Source organism: Schistocerca gregaria, chromosome 2, assembly GCF_023897955.1.
Source record: "Schistocerca gregaria isolate iqSchGreg1 chromosome 2, iqSchGreg1.2, whole genome shotgun sequence".
Classification (NCBI taxonomy): domain Eukaryota; kingdom Metazoa; phylum Arthropoda; class Insecta; order Orthoptera; family Acrididae; genus Schistocerca; species Schistocerca gregaria.
The window spans coordinates 102178481-102201406 of record NC_064921.1 but is presented as its reverse complement, the minus strand read 5'-3'; the positions used below and the strand labels follow the sequence as shown (position 1 = coordinate 102201406).

Below are 22926 nucleotides of genomic sequence, written 5' to 3'. Positions count from 1 at the left end.
ATTTTCCATTTGCTAATACTTCATCTATATTTATATTGAAGAGGGTTGGAGAAATAGAGAAACATTATCGTACTCCTGTGTTTGTATTCATTGGCATTGTTCTTATATTTCCCATATCTCTAACAATTTAGGCGTTTGTGTATAGACACTGAATAGCATTTCCAAGGTGAGTTGGATAACCTCTTTCAGCCATGATATTCCATAGTGTTTCCATATTCACATTATCGAAAGCTTTCTCAAAATTCACAAGAGCGAGTTGGGATTCTCTATTGATCACTCGTGTCTATTCTGTAAATTAGTTGAGTGTAGAAAAACGTTGTTAATAGGTGATTGTCATTTTGTGAAACCTAATTATTCTTTATACGTTAACTATTTCATAACTTTTTAGGTGTTGCATTCAGGACTTTGGCATCTAATTTATTCGTAAATCCAGGAGGCTTAAACCTCGATTGTTCCTATATTTATTTTATTGCCCTTTGTAATGATAAATATTACATTGGCTTTCAGCCAGTCTTTTGGTACCTGCTTATTTCTCCAACATTGGTTAAATATGTGAAGAAGTCTTATATGCAGGAGTAACCCTCCATATTTCTACAAATGCTTGCATGAACCATATACTCTCACGTTATTTTTCCTTATTTGTTTGACGAATGCTGAGTTTCCAGCAACCTAACTACTAGAAAATGACTTGAAAGCTAAAATTGTAACTGAGTTAGTTATAATAAGTAGCTCAGTCCATGACGAAGACCTTCTCATTTAAAAACTTCAGTGGGACTGTAATCCAAAAAAACATAGATAATTCTGTATTTATTTATTTATCAATGCTGGATGCATTAGGGCCATTAGGCTCTACCTTGCATCTTGCAAAGTATAAATTATGCAGTATTTTACAGTATGGTCATTATCACACATTGATTCCGGAAGGTCTAACAACTTGGAGTAGAAGGCGTACATGCACCGCCTGTGCAAGACAAATAACTTTTGTCTCAGTATTACTTGGGCGATCTTCGCCTTGTTAATAGATACTAACGATCAAGGGTTGGCAAGTGTTTACAACTCTTAGCACATTGTACGTTGTCTTTGTATCTTGGCTTTATATTTTTAGATTTCCTGTGAGTAACTGAGTATACGTGTCTGGTAATTCATCGTTTCGTTGCATTCTGCTACGGTGTTTTAGGTATACCCGTTCTATTCATTTAGTATGGAGCATTAATTGTAGCTACTTATGATTACGGTTGGTTATGTCTTCCCCTGAAGATGTCAGGTACGCTAGGCTTAAACGTTCGACAAATGCAGTATCATTATTTCCAAAAATCCTGCTGCGGATGTGATATTTGTAACTTGCTTTCAACTTTACAGTTGTCTCTACCACGTAACTACACCGTAATTCTTGAATTCAGTCTGGTAAAAACCTGCTCCAGTAGTCTTATATTCTCTGCTAATGGATTACTTAAATCTGCCTGGAAAATTTATTGTTCAAAATGGTGTGGGGTGATTAATGTACACTCCTGGAAATTGAAATAAGAACACCGTGAATTCATTGTCCCAGGAAGGGGAAACTTTATTGACACATTCCTGGGGTCAGATACATCACATGATCACACTGACAGAACCACAGGCACATAGACACAGGCAACAGAGCATGCACAATGTCGGCACTAGTACAGTGTATATCCACCTTTCGCAGCAATGCAGGCTGCTATTCTCCCATGGAGACGATCGTAGAGATGCTGGATGTAGTCCTGTGGAACGGCTTGCCATGCCATTTCCACCTGGCGCCTCAGTTGGACCAGCGTTCGTGCTGCACATGCAGACCGCGTGAGACGACGCTTCATCCAGTCCCAAACATGCTCAATGGGGGACAGATCCGGAGATCTTGCTGGCCAGGGTAGTTGACTTACACCTCTGCCAAGCACTTAAATGTGAATTGCAGAGTAGTCATGTAGATGTAGATGTAGATGTAGATGTAGATACATGCGGACGTGCATTGTCCTGTTGGAACAGCAAGTTCCCTTGCCGGTCTAGGTATGGTAGAACGATGGGTTCGATGACGGTTTGGATGTACCGTGCACTATTCAGTGTCCCCTCGACAATCACCAGAGGTGTACGGCCAGTGTAGGAGATCGCTCCCCACACCATGATGCCGGGTGTTGGCCCTATGTGCCTCGGTCGTTTGCAGTCCTGATTGTGGCGCTCACCTGCACGGCGCCAAACACGCATATGACCATCATTGGCAAAAAGGCAGAAGCGACTCTCATCGCTGAAGACGACACATCTCGATTCGTCCCTCCATTCACGCCTGTCGCGACACCACTGGAGGCGGGCTGCACGATGTTGGGGCGTGAGCGGAAGACGGCCTGACGGTGTGCGGGACCGTTGCCCAGCTTCATGGAGACGGTTGCGAATGGTCCTCGCTGATACCCCAGGAGCAACAGTGTCCCTAATTTGCTAGGAAGTGGCGGTGTGGTCCCCTACGGCACTGCGTAGGATCCTACGGTCTTGGCGTGCATCCGTGCGTCGCTGCGGTCCGGTCCCAGGTCGACGGGCACGTGCACCTTCCGCCGACCAATGGCGACAACATCGATGTACTGTGGAGACCTCACGCCCCACGTGTTGAGCAATTCGGCGGTACGTCCACCCGGCCTCCCGCATGCCCACTATACGCCCTCGCTCAAAGTACGTCAACTGCACATACGGTTCACATCCACGCTGTCGCGGCATGCTACCAGTGTTAAAGACTGCGATGGAGCTCCGTATGCCACGGCAAACTGGCTGACACTGACGGCGGCGGTGCACAAATGCTGCGCAGCTAGCGCCATTCGACGGCCAACACCGCGGTTCGTGGTGTGTCCGCTGTGCCGTGAGTGTGATCATTGCTTGTACAGCCCTCTCGCAGTGTCCGGAGCAAGTATGGTGGGTCTGACACACCGGTGTCAATGTGTTCTTTTTTCCATTTCCAGGAGTGTATATAAGTCATAGTGTAGTATTTCGCTTCCGTTTATGTGGTGTTGTCATCAAAATTCGTTTTGTGAGATGTCACGCACAGAACAATTATTTATGAAAATTTTGCTACACGGTATTCATTTGAAGATGTACAAAACTGCTACGTTTACACATAATTTGTTAAAAATAAAACACCTGATTACTGTTTTGGAATGGTACATTTACTAATGTAAATGTTCGAAATTCAGGTATAGTAAGTACGATGGTAATGAAAAGTTGAAATGAAGTGGCATCGGAGGACATGTTTATTAAAAACGTGTAAATTACGGAATGTAAGATTATTTATACAAGTGAGGTGTTTCTTCACAGATTTTGGTTGATGAAGTCCAGGTGAGCGGATACCCTGGTGAAGACGGACGGAGCGCCTGGGTATCCACACGGGTCCACTCCCCAGGACACCACACCGATCAGTTCGCCGTTCTGCGCCAACGGGCCGCCGGAGTCACCCTGAACATAATGAAACACGTAGGAGGCAGTGGAAAAATCTCAGCACTCCTAGAAAGCTTTCCTCCAGAAAGAATAACCTATAAAGTTATTTTACACTTAGCTACATTATTTGTTACATGTTTGCACATAACAGTTTGGGAAAAAAGTAAAAAAAAAAATCTTGAGATAATAATTACAGAACAAGTTTTACACATTTTTAGTTGCTTACGATATGTGTACAGTCGACACGGGTTTGGAATAGTAGGCCATTACCAAGTGTCAAGGGATTAATTAACAGATCTATCAGGAATCACTGGAACAGCGGGAAGTTCTACGAGACTGGAACAAGACCCAGGTCATAGCAACCTATAAAAAGGGTAGAAAATAAGACGCACATAATTACCGGCCAATTTCACTGACATCGATTTGTTGTAGAATAATGGAACATATTTTGTGTTCAGACATAATGAGCTTTCTAGACTCTGAGAAGCTCTTCTGCAGAAACCAGCTCGGTTTTAGGAAACAGCGGTCATGCGAGACACGGCTGCCCTCTTTGTGCATGATATACAACAACAGGCTCTAGATACCGGCTCCCAGGTTGATTTCATATTTCTCGACTTTCGAAAGGCGTTAGATTCAGTTCCGCACTGTCGTTTGCTACAAAAAGTGCGCGCTTACCGGCTGTCCTATGTCATATGGGGTTGGGTAGAAAGTTTTCTAACAGACAGAGAGCAGTATGTCGTCCTGAATTGGGTGACTTCAACAGAAACAAGCGTAACATCAGCTGTGCCCCACGGCAGCGTAAAAGGTCCACTGCTTTTTACGTTTTGCATAAACGATCTGGTTGATGGTAATACAGCGGCATTAGATTGTTTGCCGATGCTGTAGTCTATAGGAAAGTAGAATTACACGAAAGTTGTGAACAAATCAGTGAGGATTAGCAGAAAGTAAATGCGTGGTGTAATGACTGGCAGTTATCTCCCAATATTAGTAATTGTAACCTACTGCGTATAACAAGGCGAAAATCCCCATTAATGTACGAGTGCAAAATAAGTGCCCAGTCTTTGGAAGCGGTAACATACGTCAAGTATCTGGATGTGACTAAAAATGGCTCTGAGCACTATGGGACTCAACTGCTGTGGTCATTAGTCCCCTAGAACTTAGAACTACTTAAACCTAACTAACCTAAGGACATCACACTCATCCATGCCCGAGGCAGGATTTGAACCTGCGACCGTAGCAGTCTCACAGTTCCGGACTACGCGCCTAGAACCGCGAGACCACCGCGGCCGGCTCTGGATGTGACTATTCGAAATGATCTCAAATAGAATGATCATATTACACAAGTAACGGGAAAGCCGAACTCTAGATTGCGGTCTATCGGTAGAATGCTGAGGCGATGCAGTCCTTCAGAAAAGAGGGTGGTGGTGGTTAGTGTTTAACGTCTCGTCCACAACGAGGTCATTAGAGACGGAGCGCAAGCTCGGGTTAGGGAAGGATTGGGAAGGAAATCGACCGTGCCCTTTCAAAGGAACCATCCCGGCATTTGCTTGAAACGATTTAGGAAAATCACGGAAAACCTAAATCAGGATGGCTGGAGACGGGATTGAACCGTCGTCCTCCCGAATGCGAGTCCAGTGTGCTAAACACAGCCCCACCTCGCTCGGTCCTTCAGCAAAGGAAATTGCTTACAATACGTTAGTTCGTCCAATCTTAGGGTATTGTTCGCCTGTATGGGATCCTTACCAGTTGCGGATCATTCAAGAGATTGAAAAGGTCCAAAGAAGAGCGGCAAAATTCGTGACTGGGACATTTAGCCATCGTGAGAGCGTTACAAATGTCATAGAAAGTTTTAAGTGGGGTACACTTGCAGATAGACGACACGCTAAACGGAAGGGGCTGCTTAGTAAATACCGAAATCCGATCATCGCAGAGGATGTAGAGCTTATTTTATTACCACCAACGATCGAATCGTGCAATGATCACGATTCAAAGCTACGGGAAATTAGAGCTCGCACTGAGGCGTCCAGACAGTCGTTTTTCCCTCGTGCGATCCGCGAGTGGAACAGGGAAATACAATTCCTATGCTCGCAAACTAAACAGTATATACTCAGCGTCTTTGGTCACTAGAATAGTTCAAGGCTCTTGATCAACATTGATAAGTAAACTTAAAACTATGAAATATATCTGTGTTTAATCATGCGGAAATGTTGCAAATAGTTACTTACACTGCAGACGGAGATGCCATCATAAATGGGTCCCGTACAGACCATGGTCTCCGTAAGCGGGTTGGTTCCCATATCCAAATCGTCGATATTTTGGCTGCAAGTTTCATAGTCGATGATGCTGACGTCGACTGTCTGCAGAATATCAGGTGTGGTGGCCGTTTCCGTTGTACCCCAGCCAGAAACGACGGCGATAGATCCGCCTGGTGTCAGAGGAAAAAGCAATGCATACCAGACTAAGTGGTCTCACTACACAGTCTTAATCATACTTTGGCTGGTCAAAAAAGATTTGAAGGAAACGGCCTAATATCAGAGGTCTCTTAATTTAAGAGTTTATTTTTCATTAAGAGTCTGGCCCAACGCACCCGCCAGTCCATTCTGATTTAGGTTTCGCATCGTTTCTGCAAATAGGTTACAGCAATCGTCCAACTGGTTACTTCGAAAAACAAATAGAGGATTTCCTTCTTGATACTTTCGGAATCTCAGCTTGTACTGTTTTTCTAGTGTTTCTGTTCAATTAGAGATGACATTTATCGTTTGAAACTCCTGTATGGTGCCGCAAGCCACTCACATACAAAATAACGTATTAAATTTGCCTTCCATTGCCTCTTGTCGGCCGGGGTTCTAGAGCGGTTCTAGACGCTACAGTCTGGAACCACGCGGCTATGGTCGCAAGTTCGAATCCTGCCTCGGGCATGGACGTGAGTGACGTCCATAGATTAGCTACGTTTAAGTAGTTCTAAGTTCTAGGGGATTGATGATTTCAGAATTCAAATCCCATAGTGCTCAGAGCATTTTTTTTTGCCATTCCGTCTTGGCCACTTTCGACTCTGATTGTGTTTTTCCCTTTATTGTTATTTTAATACCTAAACAATCAGGTAGGCTGTCAGCGGCATGCTACGCCGCTCTTCAGCCATAGTGCTGACAATAACAGAACACAGAATAGAGAATCAGAATGAACATAGTGACGGGCAAAAAATAGTGGTCACAGATACACAAAAAACACAGAGCCATTCACACTCGACCATAACGACACTGAAAACACGTTGACACAGAGCACAGAACACTGATGAATCCGACGGCACAAGTGAACGTAGAAGCGTGACGGCAGACACTAAAAACGCAAAACGACGTCACACACACGAGACACCGAAGGCGATGATCTCCGGCGCTCTAAAGTCCACGCAGCTTGTGCGAGTCCGGGGACCTGCCAAGAGGAGAATAAAGGTGAGGGGGTGGAGAGGGGGGAACAAAGATGCCAATGGCTGAGGAGATGGGAGGAGGGGTAGAGGGACAGGGGAGGGGAAGCCCGGAGGAAGAGTGGGGAGAAAGGGAGGAGGGAGGGTGCCCAAAGGAACAGTCACAGGAAGAGGGAGGGAGGATCAAAGTTCTTAGGAGGGGTATATGGAGGGGAGGAGGACATCATCAGGGAGGGGGAGCTGGCGGAAGCCACCTTGGGGGAGGGTAAGGAGGCTGGAGAGATGGAGACCGGGTGGGATGTGGGAATACAGGCAGGGCAGCGGGCGGGGTTGGGAGAGGATGGGCGAGACAAGCGGGTGAGGAGAGTGGAGTTCGCAGGAGGTGTACAGGATCCGTATCCTCTCAAGAAAAAGGAGGACGTGGGGGAATGGAATGAGATCGTACAGGATCCATGTGGGGGAGGGGAGACGGATGCGATAGGCGAGGAGGAGAGCATGACGTTCAAGGATTTGGAAGGATTTATAAAAGGTAGGGGGGGGGGGGGGCGGAGATCCAGGCCGGATGGGCGTAACAAAGGATAGGGTGGATGAGGGATTTATTGGTGTGGAGTATAGTGGAGGGGTCCAGACCCGACGTACAGCCAGAAAGGAGCTTGAGGAGACGGATATGGGCTACGTGGAATATTCGTGTTCACGCCCTGTTGTTTCACGAAGCTCCGATAGGTGCCGACGCTATACATAGTCTTCAAAATGGCGTCTGTAACAGAGGTACGTTCCAAGCAGAGAGCTGGCACTAAGTTTCTTTTGGCGGTAAACCAGGGCGTCACAGATATTCATAACCCATGTCAAATATCTGTGCAGACTTGGCAGTGAAGAAATGCATGGTGAGTCGTCTTACACAACGCTTCTCACCCAAGAGGAGCTCACAGAACTTAATTGAATTGCTCTTCGTCATACGCCCTACAGACGTGATCTCGCACCTTTCGACTTCCATCTCTTTGGCCCAGTGAAGAAAGCAGTATGCAGACGAGCGATCCAACAAGACGTTTCCTCCTACGTGAGTGATACATGCGGGCATGTAAAACCAACCAATAAGGTTGCGTAAGGCAGTAGCATTGAATGGAGATTATGTTGGAAAATGAGGTTTTTTAGCGAAAATAGGGGGAATATTATGGTATTTTGGAATCCTAAAACCAACCTGCTTTCAGAAAAAAATATGTTGCATTATTTATTGAACTCCCGTCGTAAATAAACATTTCAGTTTCTTCTCTTTACATAGAAGTGATTTTGCTGATGAAGTCTGCGTAGCGACTACAGCTGATTGATTTTCTGTAAAATGCACAAGGCATTCATCTTCCTGCCATATTCGCAATAGTAATTAATATTTTGCCACTCCCAGAGATCTCAACACTTATCAGTGATTTTATTAAGAAAGGAATCCTACTTTAAACTTCTTTCCTGACCAGCATATGAAAGCTTTGCTGAAATTGCTAAATATTTTGGACAGTATGACAAAAAATTACCCTCTGCTAGTGAGTTAACAGCTACGGTCATGAGCTGGCATACCTGCAGGGATTGAACCAGCGCTGGGCAAGCTGATGGCCTGGACGTACGTGCCCAGGGACAGGGAGGACTGCAAGGTGAAGACGGCGATGTCGTTTGCAGCTACACCTCTGAGGGAAAAAAATTCTCTGTAGGCACTGTGTAAGGCTAGTAGCGTTATTAAGTGCTATTAACAGTCGAATCATACTGAACAACAACTTATTGGTATATTAGTCTATAACAAAAGCAGATATGTCCGGCTCAACTGGCTTCCACAGCACTAATTCTAACTTTTGTAGTTCAGTTATTGAGGTAAAATGGCTTTTTACATGTACAAACTCACATATCTGTATTCTATACTCTGCATTATCTTACTGTAGTTAACAGAGTAGTGAGTGATGCCATCCAAATGACTGCTAAAAGGAATCCGTTAATATTCCGTAACACGATGAATCAATCAAATCTAAAGGCCGTAATTTCAACAAAAACCTAGGAATTACGTTTACGAACAACTTAAACTAGAAAGAGCACACGGAAAATGTTGTGGGGTAGGCAAACCAAAAACTGCGTATTGTTGGCAGAACACTGAGATGTAACATATCTACTAAAGAGACTGCCTCCACTACCCTTGTCCATCGTCTTTTGGAGTAATGCTGAGCGGTGTGGGTTCCTTGTCAGACAGGATTACAGAGTACAACGAGAAATTTCAAAGAAGGGCCGGATATTTTGTATTACCGAGAAATAGTGGAGAGCGTGGCACGGACGTGATGAAGGATTTGGTTGTGGAATATTTAAATAAAATCATTTTTCGTTGCTGCGTGATCTTCTCACGAAATTTCAATCACCACCTTTCTCCTCCGAATGCGAAAATACTTTGCTGACGCCGACCTACGTAGGGAGATACGGTCGTTATAATAAAATAAGGGAGATGCAAGGTCGCACGGAAAGATATAGGTGTTATTTTTTCCCGTGCACTGCTCGAGAGTGGAATAAGTAATTAGTGTGAAGGTGGTTCGATGAAAACTCAGCCAGAAAGTGAAGTGTGACTTGTAGAGTACTCATGTAGAACTAGATGTAGATGTGCTACACTACGGTTGCTTCTTGATATGGTGACACTTAATTGAGTTTTATGGAATAAGGTGTATCAGTAACTCGTGACTCGACTTTTGGTTCCATAAAATGACGGGTTTCTGTTAACGGCGTTGGCAGTGGGTTTACATGTTACGTACTCACCCAGGATAGAGCGGATGCACCGTCTGGTCCGAGACTCGGATCTCCTGCTCGCTGCCCTCGTTGCTGCTCAAGTCGTAGTCTCCAGCCACGGCCTGTTAACGAGACGTTGCACCGTCAAACACGTTAAATTTAAACTCCGCTGATGGTATCAGCGTAGAAGGCAGTTTGTGGTACGCCTTAAGAAATAACTAATATTGTGCGTATATAATCTATCTGCACTCTCAGAAAAAATACAAAAGAAAACAAGACCCATCACGAAGGATTTATCCGAACTGAATGGTGCACATATACAAACAAACAAATGCTTACACTTTCAGAAAAAAAATGGATGATTTGTTCAAGCGAAAGAATGTCACAAACTGAACGAGTCAGCAACGCATTTGTCCATCTCTGGCCCTTACTCAAGCAGTTATTCCACTTGGCCTTGATTGACAGAGTTGTTGGATGTCTTCGGAGATCAAAATCCCAAGTTGGTAGGAGGGCTCTGAGCATTATGCTCCATACCTTCTCGACTGGGCACAGGTTCGTCGACCTCGCTGGTCAAGCTAGGGTACGGCATCTATAAAGACAAGCACTAGAGATTAACGCTGTGTGTGGGTGGGCATTATCTTGCTAAAATGTAAGCGGGCGATGGCTAACAATGAATGGCAACAAAACGGGACGCAAAAAATCGTTGACGTACCGTCGTGTTGTAAGGGTACAACGGATGACACGAAGGCTATGTTGCTATGCAAAGAACTGACACCCCAGGCCATCACTTCTGGATGTGGGAAGGTATGGTGGGTGACAGTCACGTTGATATCCCACCACTGTCTAGTGAATCTGCAGACACGTCTTCGCTGATCGTGTAGTAGGGAAAGAAATATGATTGTTTTAGTTGGACTACTTTTTTCGCTTTGTGATAGATGGCGCTGTAATAGTCACAAACGTGTAAGTACGTGGTATCACGTAACATTCCGCCAGTGCGCATGGTATTTGCTTCGTGATACGTTACCCGTGTTAAAATGGACCGTTTACCAATTGCAGGAAAGGTCGATAACGTGTTGATGTATGGCTATTGTGATCAAAATGCCCAACGGGCGTGTTATATGTTCTCGGTATACTGGACGACATCATCTAGGTGTCCGAACCGTTCGTCGGATAGTTACGTTATTTAAGGAAACAGGAAGTGTTCAGCCACATGTGTAACGTCAACAACAAGTGATGCTGCCTAAGTAGGTGTTTTAGCTGCTGCCATAGCTAATCCGCACATCAGTAGCAGACAAACTGTGCGAGAATCGGGAATCCCAAAAACGTCGGTGTTGAGAATGCTACATCAACATCTATTCCACCCGTACCATATTTCTATGCACCAGGAATTGTATGGTGACGACTTTGAACGTCGTGTACAGTTCTACCACTGGGCACAAGAGAAATTACGGGACGATGACATATATTTAGAGCGCGTTCTATTTAGCGAGGAAGCATCATTCACCAACAGGGTAACGTAAACCGACATAATATGCACTATTGGGCAACGGAAAATCCACGATGGCTGCGACAAGTGGAACATCAGCGACCTTGGCGGGTTAGTGTATGGTGCAGGCATTATGGGATGAAGGATAATTGACCCCCATTGATGGCAATCTAAATGGTGCAATGTATGCTGACTTCCTACGTAATGTTCTACCGATGTTACTACAAGATGTTTCACTGCATGACAAAATGGCGATGTACTTCAAACATGATAGATGTTCGGCACATAGCTCGCGTGTGGTTGAAGCGGTATTGAATAGCATATTTCATGACAGGTGGATTGGTCGTTGAAGCACCGGATCTGACGTCCCAGGATTTCTTTCTGTGGGGAAAGTTGAAAGATACTTGCTATCGTGATCAACCGACAAAGCATGACAACATGCGTCAGCGCATTGTCAATGCATGTGCGAACATTACGGAAGGCGAACTACTAGCTGTTGAGAGGAATGTCGTTACACGTATTGCCAAATGCACTGAGGTTGACGAACATCATTTTGAGCATTTATTGCATAAATTGGTATTTACAGGTAATCACGCTGTAACAGCATGCGTTCTCAGAAATGATAAGTCCACAAAGGTACATGTATGACACTGGAACCGAAATAAAATGTTCAAACGGACCTACGTTCTGTATTTTAATTTTAAAAACCTACCTGTTACCAACTGTTTGTCTAAAATTGTGAGCCATATGTTTGTGACTATTACAGTGCCATCTATCACAAAGCGAAACAGGTGGTCCATCTAAACCATTCATATTTCTTTACGTACTACATAAAAATGTAATAAAAATGGGGGTTGCTATTTAAAGAAAGGAACTGATGTCCGGTTGACCTATGGCAGCGCTATCTAGCGGACCAACCATAGCGCCATCAGGTTTCCCCCTTCAAGCTAGACAAGTTTCGTTCTTTATAGTTTTTTTGTTTGAGGCTTATTTTGTGAGATATTTGGCCAGGTCACCATCAATGGACCACCCCGTATATCACGTCTACCGATTTACGACTCATTCGGATAATTTATTTGTGGTTCATCGATTTGTGCTAGGTTGCTTCGCTAGAGTGCTATGCAGAAAAAAATTGATATTCTATTATCAGATAGAGTAACCCTTTCAACAGCCAAGAAGAAATATCCAAATTAGCTTTGAGCATGAAAGTAAAAATATCTTTATCAGTTTGTTTCAATGATTGTGTGCAGCTTTTCATTTTGTAAATGAAACTGCCGATGAAGTGCCAATAGAATTTTCTTATTCTGGTATTACTTGATTCTTCTTTCAGTTATTCTCAACCTAAAGCTTGTCATCACGATATGAAGTCGCCTGAAGCATACTAACTCAGTGTCTTGTACTGGTTATTAAAATTAGTCCGGGTATAGTTGACGTTAAGTAACCAATATTAAATTTGCATTCCGTAACTTTACAAATTTTTTCTGTGAGTGGCGAGCGGGATTTCATATCAATATTTTCTTCTTGGACCTTAGATGTTAATTAATAACGGAATGTTCTGTTGTTGTTGTGGTCTTCAGTCCTGAGACTGGTTTCATGCAGCTCTCCATGCTACTCTATCCTGTGCAAGCTTCTTCATCTCCCAGTACCTACTGCAACCTACATCCTTCTAAATCTGCTTAGTGTATTCATCTCTTGGTCTCCCTCTACGATTTTTACCCTCCACGCTGCCCTCCAGTACTAAATTGGTGATCCCTTGATGCCTCAGAACATATCCTACCAACCGATCCCTTCTTCCGGTCAAGTTGTGCCACAAACTTCTCTTCTCCCCAATCCTATTCAATACTTCCTCATTAGTTATGTGATCTACCCATCTAATCTTCAGCATTCTTCTGTAGCACCACATTTCGAAAGCTTCTATTCTCTACTTGTCCAAACTATTTATCGTCCACGTTTCACTTCCATACATGGCTACACTCCATACAAATACTTTCAGAAATGACTTCCACAGACTTAAGTCAATACTCGATGTTAACAAATTTCTCCTCTTCAGAAACGCTTTCCTTGCCATTGCCAGTCTACATTTTATATCCTCTCTACTTTGACCATCATAAGTTATTTTGCTCTCCAAATTGCAAAACTCCTTTACTACTTTGAGTGTCTCATTTCCTAATCTAATTCCCTCAACGGAATGTTCTGAGAATGTATAAAGTAGCTCGTGATCTTCTTTCGGTAATGGCACCGAGGTGAGCAATAGATAAGATGACAGTCCGTCGGTTGGAAAACCATTTTTTTGCATACACTCTTAGCGCTCAGCTTCATCTACTTCGAAGAAAGTGATTATTACCGCCCAGAGCTGGTGAAAAGTTGCTTTATTTAACAATCAGTTTGATCCACAGATCATCCTCATGTTCATAAAAGCATTTTAAACTTCCTGTTACTCGTTTAAGATCAATGGTGTCAGAAAATAAAATAAAATCTACTAATTCGTCACTGTTGTCACACAGTATTTCATCGATTTTATTCTATTATCTGACGCGAAAGATGTTATAACGCTTAATGGAATATTAAATTCTTTTATTGATCTAATGATGGTCTGTGGACCGAAACTGGGTGTTAAATGAAGAAATTTTATCACCAGCGCTTGGCGGTTACTCATGGATATCTTCAAATATAGGTGTCAGTCAAATGAAAACGAGGCAGATTGAAAAAAGTAAAAAAAAGTGTTTATATTTCAAAAGTAATTGCCATAACAGTTAATACAATTAACAACACTGAGAAAAGACGGTCATAGGCTTCATGTAAAAATGTGTCCGTTCTCATACAAAATCATGATTATATCTAGACGTGCATATCCTCGTCCGAAGCAAATAGACAGCCACGAACGCCTTTCTTCCAGAAATGTGGAAATCGTATGGGGAGAGATCGGGCTGTATTTTGCGTAAAGGTTTCCAGTGAAAATTCCGCAGCATAGTTGAAACAATCACGGCTGCTTACACATCGTCCTTGCTGGACTGAACCCTCTTCGTGGGATTTCCACCTTTTTGGAGTCCTAAAGGAAGAGGTGTGTCGATTTGCTTTGGACAGAGAGGTGCAGGCCTGGACACAATATGTTTCCATATGCAGCAGCAAACATTTATCCATAAAGACATTGACCTTCTTGTCTTACAGTGGGGTAAATATATTAATAGTTACCGCTATTACTTTTGAAATAAAAACAGTTCACTTACTTTCAGCGATCTCTCTCGTTTTCATTAATTTGTCTACTCGTTATACTCGTATTTACGAGCTGTGAGTCAGCATCTTCTGAAAATTGTGTTTCATCGACTTTATTCTGAGGACACGTAAAATTATTTCCTTTTGCTGGGATATCAACATTTGATAGTAGAAAGGCTTAAATTATTTTTCTGCAGACTGTTTTAAAATGTTGAATTGGTATACTCTCTCCAACTAAATCGATCTTAAAAGATAGAATAAATATTACTGGGTAAACATCAAATAAATCCTTTCAAACTTGTATTTTTTTCCGGACGAAGGACAATTTTTCTTTATGTGGTGATGCTCTTAGGTGATTTTTAATGATTTTGGATGCAATATTTTAGATGCAAAATATGTCCCCCGTTTTCGTAAATAATTTTGTATACTTTGCTTCATTTTATAGACTAAAATAACTGATTACGAAATATTCTCTATTGTAATAAATAGTAAAATGGCAGTTCAATAATTGCCACGGAAAACAGCAATAGCAATAGTCAGTTATACAATACAATATAGCAAAACAACCACATGCTTGTATAATGGTGGTCATGAGCTGCTGTGCACTGCTACACTGACTTGCTGATGTTTTCATAGTAATGCCTAGCAGTTGACAGCACTTGCTCATGGTGAAAAGGCTGAACATTCACAAATGTGTACGTCAGGATTCCATGTGGAAAAAAAATACTTCTCTTGCAGCTAAGGCACAATAAAAGTTAACGTACAGAATTGTAGCCAGAGGATCTGAAAGGAGTAAAAACAAGACAGTTATCTGCATAATGTCCTAAGCCTCGTTTGATGTAACTAATTAAGGAAAGAGTTCCGTAATAACTGGAGATGATCACTGTTATATCTGGCAAATCCAAAGCACTAGTAAATGCCACAGTATACAGGGTGTCCGAAAAGACTTTTCCTGATTATATGAATTGATAACTCATACTAGAAATAAGATACAAATATGAAACTTGTGTCGAATTGTTTACAATTATCAAAGTTTTTTTCTGCTTTAGGTTTCTCAGTACGTAAGTAGTGGATGAGGTGCAGTGCCCAAGAAGCCAGGTTAACCAATCAGGAGAAGGCACAGTGTGTCCTATGGTACCATGAGACACGATCACCAACCACAGTGCAGAGACACTTCCAGACAACATTTAAAAGGAATCCACCTGATGTCAACAGCATTAAAGCCTGGTATGACAGGTTCAGGAACACAGGATCGGTTGCTGACCTTCCGAGGTCTGATCGACCAAGAACCTCAGCAGACAGGGTGGAAGCTGTAAGGCAGTCTTTTCTGTGAAGTCCAAAGAAGTCGGTGCACAGGGCCTTACGTGAATTACAGATGCCAAAAAGCTCTCTCCAAGACAATTTACACAAACGTTTATTGTTTCGTGCATACAAAGTACAAATCGTTCAGGCCTTGTTCCCAATGGCAGTACATGTTGGTATGACTTTGTGGTCGAAATACTATCACGATCGAATTATCGGGCCATTCCTCTTCGCTGAGGCTACCATCACATCAGCAGTGTATCTGGACATGTTGCAACTGTATGCTGTTCCTCAGCTGCTTCAGTATCACCCCGATGTCTTGTTTCAGAAGGACGGTGCACCGCCTCATAGGGGTTTGGACGTACATGCCTATCTCGATATGACCTTTCCTGGGCGATGTATTGATCGTGATGCGCCAACGGTTTGGCCTCCACGCTCTCCTGACATAACCCCATTAAACTTCTTTTTATGGGGTTATGTCAAGGACGAGGTCCACCGAACACGTGTACCAGACCTTGAAACCGTGCGGCAACGGATAACCACAGTCGTTGTATCGATCCCTCCAGTGATGTTGGCTAATGTGTGGACGGAAATTGAATATCGCCTACGTGCTACCAAGGGTGCTCATGTGGAAGTTTACTGATGTGTGAAAAAAAAACTTTAATAGTTTGTAAACAATTACACACCACTTTCATATTTGTATCTTACTTCTAGCCTGAGTTATCAATTTATGTAATCAGGGAAAGACTTTTCGGACATCCTGTATTTCCTCCTACATATGTGTGTTTCAGGAACAGAACATGCCAATTGATCGAAACCACCGGGGGACAAAGTGGTTATGTAAAAGTAGTGTAATGACCTGTAACAGGCATACTCACGATGTAGTGTCCGAGGCTGACCGCGCAGTGTCCTGCGGTGAGGATGGCAGTGCTGGAGAGAATGGAGCCACCACAGTTGTGGTACCGCAGACCAAGCACCACATGCTGCAGGGACACCTGGTACGGAAACTCGCCTGTCAAAAAGATCCGCAACGTCTGTTGTCAACAAAACCTCGGTGGCCTTTTGAATATTTTGGTTTCCTTTATTTTGTGACATACGTTTGCGATCAATGTTGTATGTTTCCATATATAACTATGATATGTGAGAAGGAATAGTGCCTCAGTGTCTGCAGAAAGGCTACACCTCTCCGATAGCACCACAGCGGGCGCCGATTTTGAAATTCCCACTCAACAACAGGATCGCCACCCGCGCGTCATTTGCTGTTCCTCCGTTAGGCTACTGTAACGGAACCTATTAAAGGCTTTATTGTAAAGAAGTATGCGATACCCTCCTAATTCAACCAGTTTAACTAGCAATTATAATAAAAGAAAAGTAATTGTGTATGTTCGCAATGATTGCATAACTTGTCTACATAAACAGTCTACCGATTAAAATATAGACAGATTTTTTCACTCTGTAGCGGAGTGTGCGCTGACATGAAACTTCCTGGCAGATTAAAACTGTGTGCACCGACCAAGACTCGAAATCGGGACCTTTGCCTTTTCGCGGGCATGTTCTCTACCATGTTTTCTTTTTTTTATTATCTCATTTTGTTGGTTTTCGTTTTTTTATGTATCTCATTTTGTTCGTTTTCGTTCGTTGTATCTGCTCTGGGCGGACGTTGAAAGACACCCGCTTCAGTTCATTGGTGAGCCATTAACTCAGTTTTTTTATTACTCGAGGGAAGACTTGAACCAAGAACCTCTGGTTCTGCAGCTGCTCACGGGACCACGGCGCTCCTGAGCTCAAATTAGCCTTGATGTTGCCTATCCTACCATCTGAGCTACGGAAGCACGACTCACTCCCGGTCCTCACAGCCCTACTTCTGCCAGTATCTCGTCTTCTACCTTCCAAACTTTACAGAAACTCTCCTGCGAACCTTACAGAACTAGCACTCCTTAAAGAAGGGATACTGCGGAGACATGGATTAGCCAGAGCCTTGTTTCCAGGAGAGCTTCTGTAAAGATTGGAAGGAAGGAGACGAGATACTGGCAGAAGTAGGGCTGTGAGGAGCGGGCGTGAGTCGTGCTTCGGTAGCTCAGAGGGTTCGGTCAGAGGGTTAGCTGCCGTCTGTAATAAAAAAAAATCTGAGTTAATAGATCAACAACGAACTTAAACGGACGTCCGCCCCGAGCAGATACATCGAACGAAAGCGAACAAAATGAGATAACAAAAGTGGTAGAGCACTTGCCCGCGAAAGGCAAAGGTCCCGAGTTCGGGTCTCGGTCGGTGCACACAAAAGTTAACATCACTTGAACATTGATACAGGAGATGTCATTACGTAAAAACATGACATTCAACTGAAATTATTAATACGAAATACGAATAATATTGGTCAACTTACGTATTTTAGATCTCCTTAAATAAAAATTATCCAATGAAACCTATTTATTCACTAGGACTGTTTTCACTAACTATTCACGTAAACACATCTATTTTAAACGAGAACCACTGTAATTTTTAATAATTCACGTTATTTACTTATGTATGTAAATGAGAGAAGTCAATAGATGCACCTTTGAAAAACGGCCTCTTTGCAACAAAGAATTGTTCTGACAAGTTGACAAATCTGCCTGTCATTTTAATGACCTGTTAAATTATGCCACTCGATGTAAATTAATAACTTTTTTTGCTCAAATTACGATAACAGATGGATGCCTGACTTATAAACCACATCTCTTCTGAGTAGTTATTTGACGTGGTTATAAATACAAGCAGCAAGAAGCCTCGTCAGCTCAGACTTGATAGAACTTTTGTAAAGTGTGTATGTTATTGTCTTGCAAAGATGTTATTTCGGTGATCAGCGGAGTTAAGATGGCTACCATGCCCTATAAATAGTTGAAGGTCACTTATGCTGTCTTTCTTTATTTACCAACAAGCACATCTACAACACGGGACCTCATCTTTTTACCTCTAGACGAATACACATAGAGCCAACATTAACATCAAGATACAGCAGTGAACAAGCCAGCAGCACCAACAACAACTATACAATTTAATGGCACCAACCCAATTCTCTACATAAAGTGCTAACAAGCTTCGTATATTGGAGTGATATAGTGCGAATATAGGAATATCAACAACTGGCCGACCATTATACTACCCAGGGACAGAATTTATAAATTTATGAAACTTGTAAGGAAAATATAATAAAAGGTGAAGTTCAGCATCCAATTACCAACAGCTGTGGTCTTATAACTGCTTACCTCGACGATATGGCCTCCATTTTGTTATTACACTCCGGACGCCTCATTTTTGTGTTGCTTAAACTGTTTTTAAGGCATATTTAACGAAAACGAGAACGATTAGTTGTAATTCAGTTGGTAAACTTCCACTACAGCGACTGAGATACATTTTGTCTGATACGAACTCAGTCGATTGCACGTATGATGAAGTGTGACACCTAGGTATGTAGATGATAATATGGTCTGTACCAGAGCGTGGGGAAAATTAGGACCATGACCATGGACCATGGACCATGGACAGACCATTGTTAATTCTCTGTAGCTGCTGTAACCACCATTCAAGGCGAAACAAAAGGGATATCGGGCTGAGGAAAACGAAATTACGAAACGCTAATATCATTCGGAGAATCCAACGATTCTGGGACGGCGTAGTGCCTTACACCGACTGACGGGAAGGTAATCTGTTAAGTCTCTTCCAGACAGAATGCAGTACTTCAGCACCGTTCTTTCTTCCGTCAAGAGCACCCACCAACATGCACTATTTGAGGTGTATCTCTATGCCAAATTTTAGGTGAGTGAACAAGATTCGCATTGGAGAGGGCAGCCCTGGTTTAGACTATATACGTGTGGTCTGTTTCGAATGACGGCGCTCACAGTGTTCAATGATTAAAATTCTTTTTGTCCGCCAACTTATATTTCTGAGAGAATGTTGGGGAATACCACGTAACTTAAGTCTTTTAAACTGACTTACCCGTAAAACATAATGAAGGCTGATGGGGGTATGTTTGCGAGACCTCTAAGTAAATGTCGATAACATTATTGTACAGCTATTGAAGTTATATGAAGACGTCTACATAAAATGTTTTGATTAGGCTAATATGTAAATAGTACATTTCCAACGATTAGGACATTATACATGGTTCCCGAATGAGATTTTCACTCTGCAGCGGAGTGAGCGCTGATATGAAACTTCCTGGAAGATTAAAACTGTGTGCCCGACCGAGACTCGAACTCGGGACCTTTGCCTTTCGCGGGCAAGTGCTCTACCAACTGAGCTACCGAAGCACGACTCACGCCCGGTACTCACAGCTTTGAGTAGAGCATTTGCCCGCGAACGGCCAAGGTCCCGAGTTCGAGTCTCGGTCGGGCACACAGTTTTAATCTGCCAGGAAGTTTCATTATACATGGTGGTTAGAAACAGTCTGGAAAGCTTGTGATGGTGATCCAGTATAGGCTGTGCTGGTAAAAAAACCTTTAAGAAAAAATTTCGACAAGTTGTACCGTTTCAGATTTAATTAACATTAAAGATAAGCAATCAGGCCGTTGGGGAGTTGTTGACATAACGTAAATGATTGCGCCCTAGACTGTTCAGACGTTGGCTCGAGTACGAACCTTACCATGGCCAATTTTTTTTATCGGAGACCACGTTTGGCGACAGTCTCTGGTGGAGTGCTTGAATTTGCGCGTGCAAAGGCATCATTGGTAATTTAAATGCCAATTGGCTCAGAAACGGCGCAACGTATCGAAATTTTTTCTTAAGTTACTTCTCATCATAATCTACCCTGCAACACTCCTACAAGCTTTTCAGACTATTTCTGACCTCCTGGCACAAATAAAAATGCATTCAGTAGAAATGATTAATATATCTGAGATAGGAATTAATCAGTTAAACTAGTATACTGGCTACTAATCACTAGTCAAGTTCTATTGATTCGGTAATTTTTTTTTCAAATCTACAGCTCTTGGGTCGTTTAGTTTAGAAAATGTGCTTGGCAGAACATTCTACATCGACATCACTATATGGATATGGCGTTAGAGTACTGCAGGCGAAGACCCTCTTCAGGCGGATGCTCACCTCTGGTGGCGTCGTGTCCCCCGTAGATTCGCCCCCTGGAGAGAGCGAAACGCCGAGCCGGTCCAGTGTGGGACAGACGTCGCACTGGCAGCGCCGAACCTGTAGAAGAAAAAAAGCGACGCTGCGTTCAGTCAACCCTTCCATACTGAGTACTTGTCATAAACTGCAAATGTAGTCCTGAACTGTACTGGAGCTTAACATTTGCCCATCACGAGAGCCTTTGTCGCAACAGAACCGTACAAACAGTTTTCAAAAGTCAACAAAACGGATTAGTCAGCCGTTCATTCCTCGCGTCTCTATCTAAACTGCGCAGATTCTCTCTCGCGGGGCAGGAGACTAGCATCGTAGATTAGAAAAAAAGTGCATATGACTACGATGCAGAAGTCAATGTCAAACGGCACAGTAAGCAGCTGTCAAAATGTTTCTCGAAGCTAGTACAACGGGCACACTCTTCGCAAGATGGCGCTACCTGTACTTTGTACCACATTAATCTGGCTGCTTCAACTCGTCACAGAAGGTCAGCTGAGCTTCTGCTCGACCAAAGACAGAGACAGTTAATTACAGAACAGTGTGCTCTTCCTCTCTACTCACCCAGCACACAGGTGGCGAGTGCCACAACGAGTAGTGTGTGTCTGAGCATCTTGAAGAGTCGTGTTGTGGTCTGTATGGCCAGCAATGCTTTATATACGCTTTGGAATTGACGATAATTTTGGGAGAGGCAGACCTTGGGTTGTTCTGCGAATCATGAAGATTAGCTGACATGAGTGCCACTTGTTCTTATCTTCGGTAGTTCATCCAGTGTCACAGGAGGTAACCGAAATCTCATCTTTAGATAACGTTTGATCATATTCTACGATCTGTATCTCCCACGGCATTCATAATGACTGGGATAAAATTTAACACTTAGGTAATTGCGTAACTTAATAAAAAAAAAAACTTGTGGTCTTCCATTTGACCCTGCTTGGTAACATCACTATGTACGAACCAAAAATGTAATCATTTTAGTGCCGATGCGGGCAAGACTGTAGATTTTAATATGTGTACATCTAGTTTATCTTAGATGCCATACTCACATCATCAGTACCTAAGAGAAACCCTACTGCGTAGTAAAAAGCAGCCTGATGTGCTGGTATGTCAAGGTTTAATACGTTTTAAAGGTAATGCAATTTGCGGCACCGCTTGTGTTAACAAGAAATTTATAAACAAACACTCAAAATATGTTTCTTGGAACTAAATCCCTTCTCATTCTTGTTTTATGAGATATAACACGTCAGCATCTGAATTGTATTTCTATAGCTCCGTTTTGATGTACTTTTAGAGTGATATAGAAATAAAAATAATGGATTCCTGTCCGCTTGCATGATTTATTTTGTCTGGTATAGTGTGTTAACATGAGGGTTATTGCTATTCTAACTTCGATGCACAACTGTATTGGTCACCAATCAAGTTTATGCATCAGTTTCATTGAATGAAACGTACTTATAGCGAAAAAAAACTTATTTGCTCAGTTGCTGTTCTTCTAATTATTCTGTAAAATCACTGGTTACGTTACAAGGCTTATTTGATAATGATTTTGTCAACAAGACTGGTGGAGGTCACATACGTTACTTCAAACTGAGATTTTGCTGACCTGAATGAAATTAAAGCTCGAGTCGAAAGCTAGACTTGACTTGCAGGTGGAAAACAAGGAGCGCAGTCTGGTCTGTCGGATAACAGGCGAAAGCTATTGGACAACAGAAAGTACGCCATAGACCCTTCCCGGAATCGTTTTTCTATTCATCAGACCATTACTTGAGTTTGTGAATTATTTAGAATATTATCAGCTACACGTTTCATACCAATTAGAATCTTTTCTGAAGTTGTTGATAGTTCATATTTGTTTGCACAAATCAACTGTCGCGTTTCTTTCTCCTTTATTGCTATTTCACGCCCCTCATCCCACGCAGGTGTAAGGGGTGGGGGGGCTATCTGCAGTAACACAGAAATATTCGGTGGTTATAAAACATTAGAACATGTGTTTTATAAATAACTAGCTGTGTACCCAGCGTTGCTGGAGTTTGTGTTTATTCCAATTCCATTAGCCCGTCTGGTCACTCCTTCTCTCTTTGTTCATCTCCCCGGCCTGCCTCTGTAACCATCCTTTTCTCCCCACATTCTCTCTTTACATTATCACACCGACATCAACAACAGGTTGCTAGTTCTTGTCTCACGAGGTATTTCGTTCCAGATAGTAATACGTGTACCACTT

General features: G+C 42.7%; 1 protein-coding gene across 1 annotated transcript; it reads right to left on the bottom strand.

Annotated features, from left to right (window-relative positions):
* Positions 1–3225: 3225 nt before the first annotated feature.
* LOC126336432 (trypsin-1-like) lies at positions 3226–21331 on the bottom strand. The gene is made up of 7 exons (XM_050000124.1): positions 21270–21331; positions 20679–20777; positions 16478–16611; positions 9629–9720; positions 8420–8526; positions 5658–5857; positions 3226–3450 (listed from the first exon to the last, which is right to left on the bottom strand). The coding sequence occupies exons 1-7, from the start codon at positions 21316–21318 to the stop codon at positions 3307–3309; spliced, it is 825 nt and encodes a 274-aa protein (XP_049856081.1). The 5' UTR covers positions 21319–21331; the 3' UTR covers positions 3226–3306.
* Positions 21332–22926: the final 1595 nt, after the last annotated feature.

Excerpts from the sequence above, each read along its gene's own strand:
- LOC126336432 (XM_050000124.1), bottom strand. The coding sequence starts at position 21,318 with ATGCTCAGACACACACTACTCGTTGTGGCACTCGCCACCTGTGTGCTG. Across the intron at positions 20,778-21,269 it reads ACTCGCCACCTGTGTGCTGG|GTTCGGCGCTGCCAGTGCGA; the intron begins GTGAGTAGAGAG and ends TTTCTTCTACAG. Across the intron at positions 16,612-20,678 it reads GGGACACGACGCCACCAGAG|GCGAGTTTCCGTACCAGGTG; the intron begins GTGAGCATCCGC and ends TCTTTTTGACAG.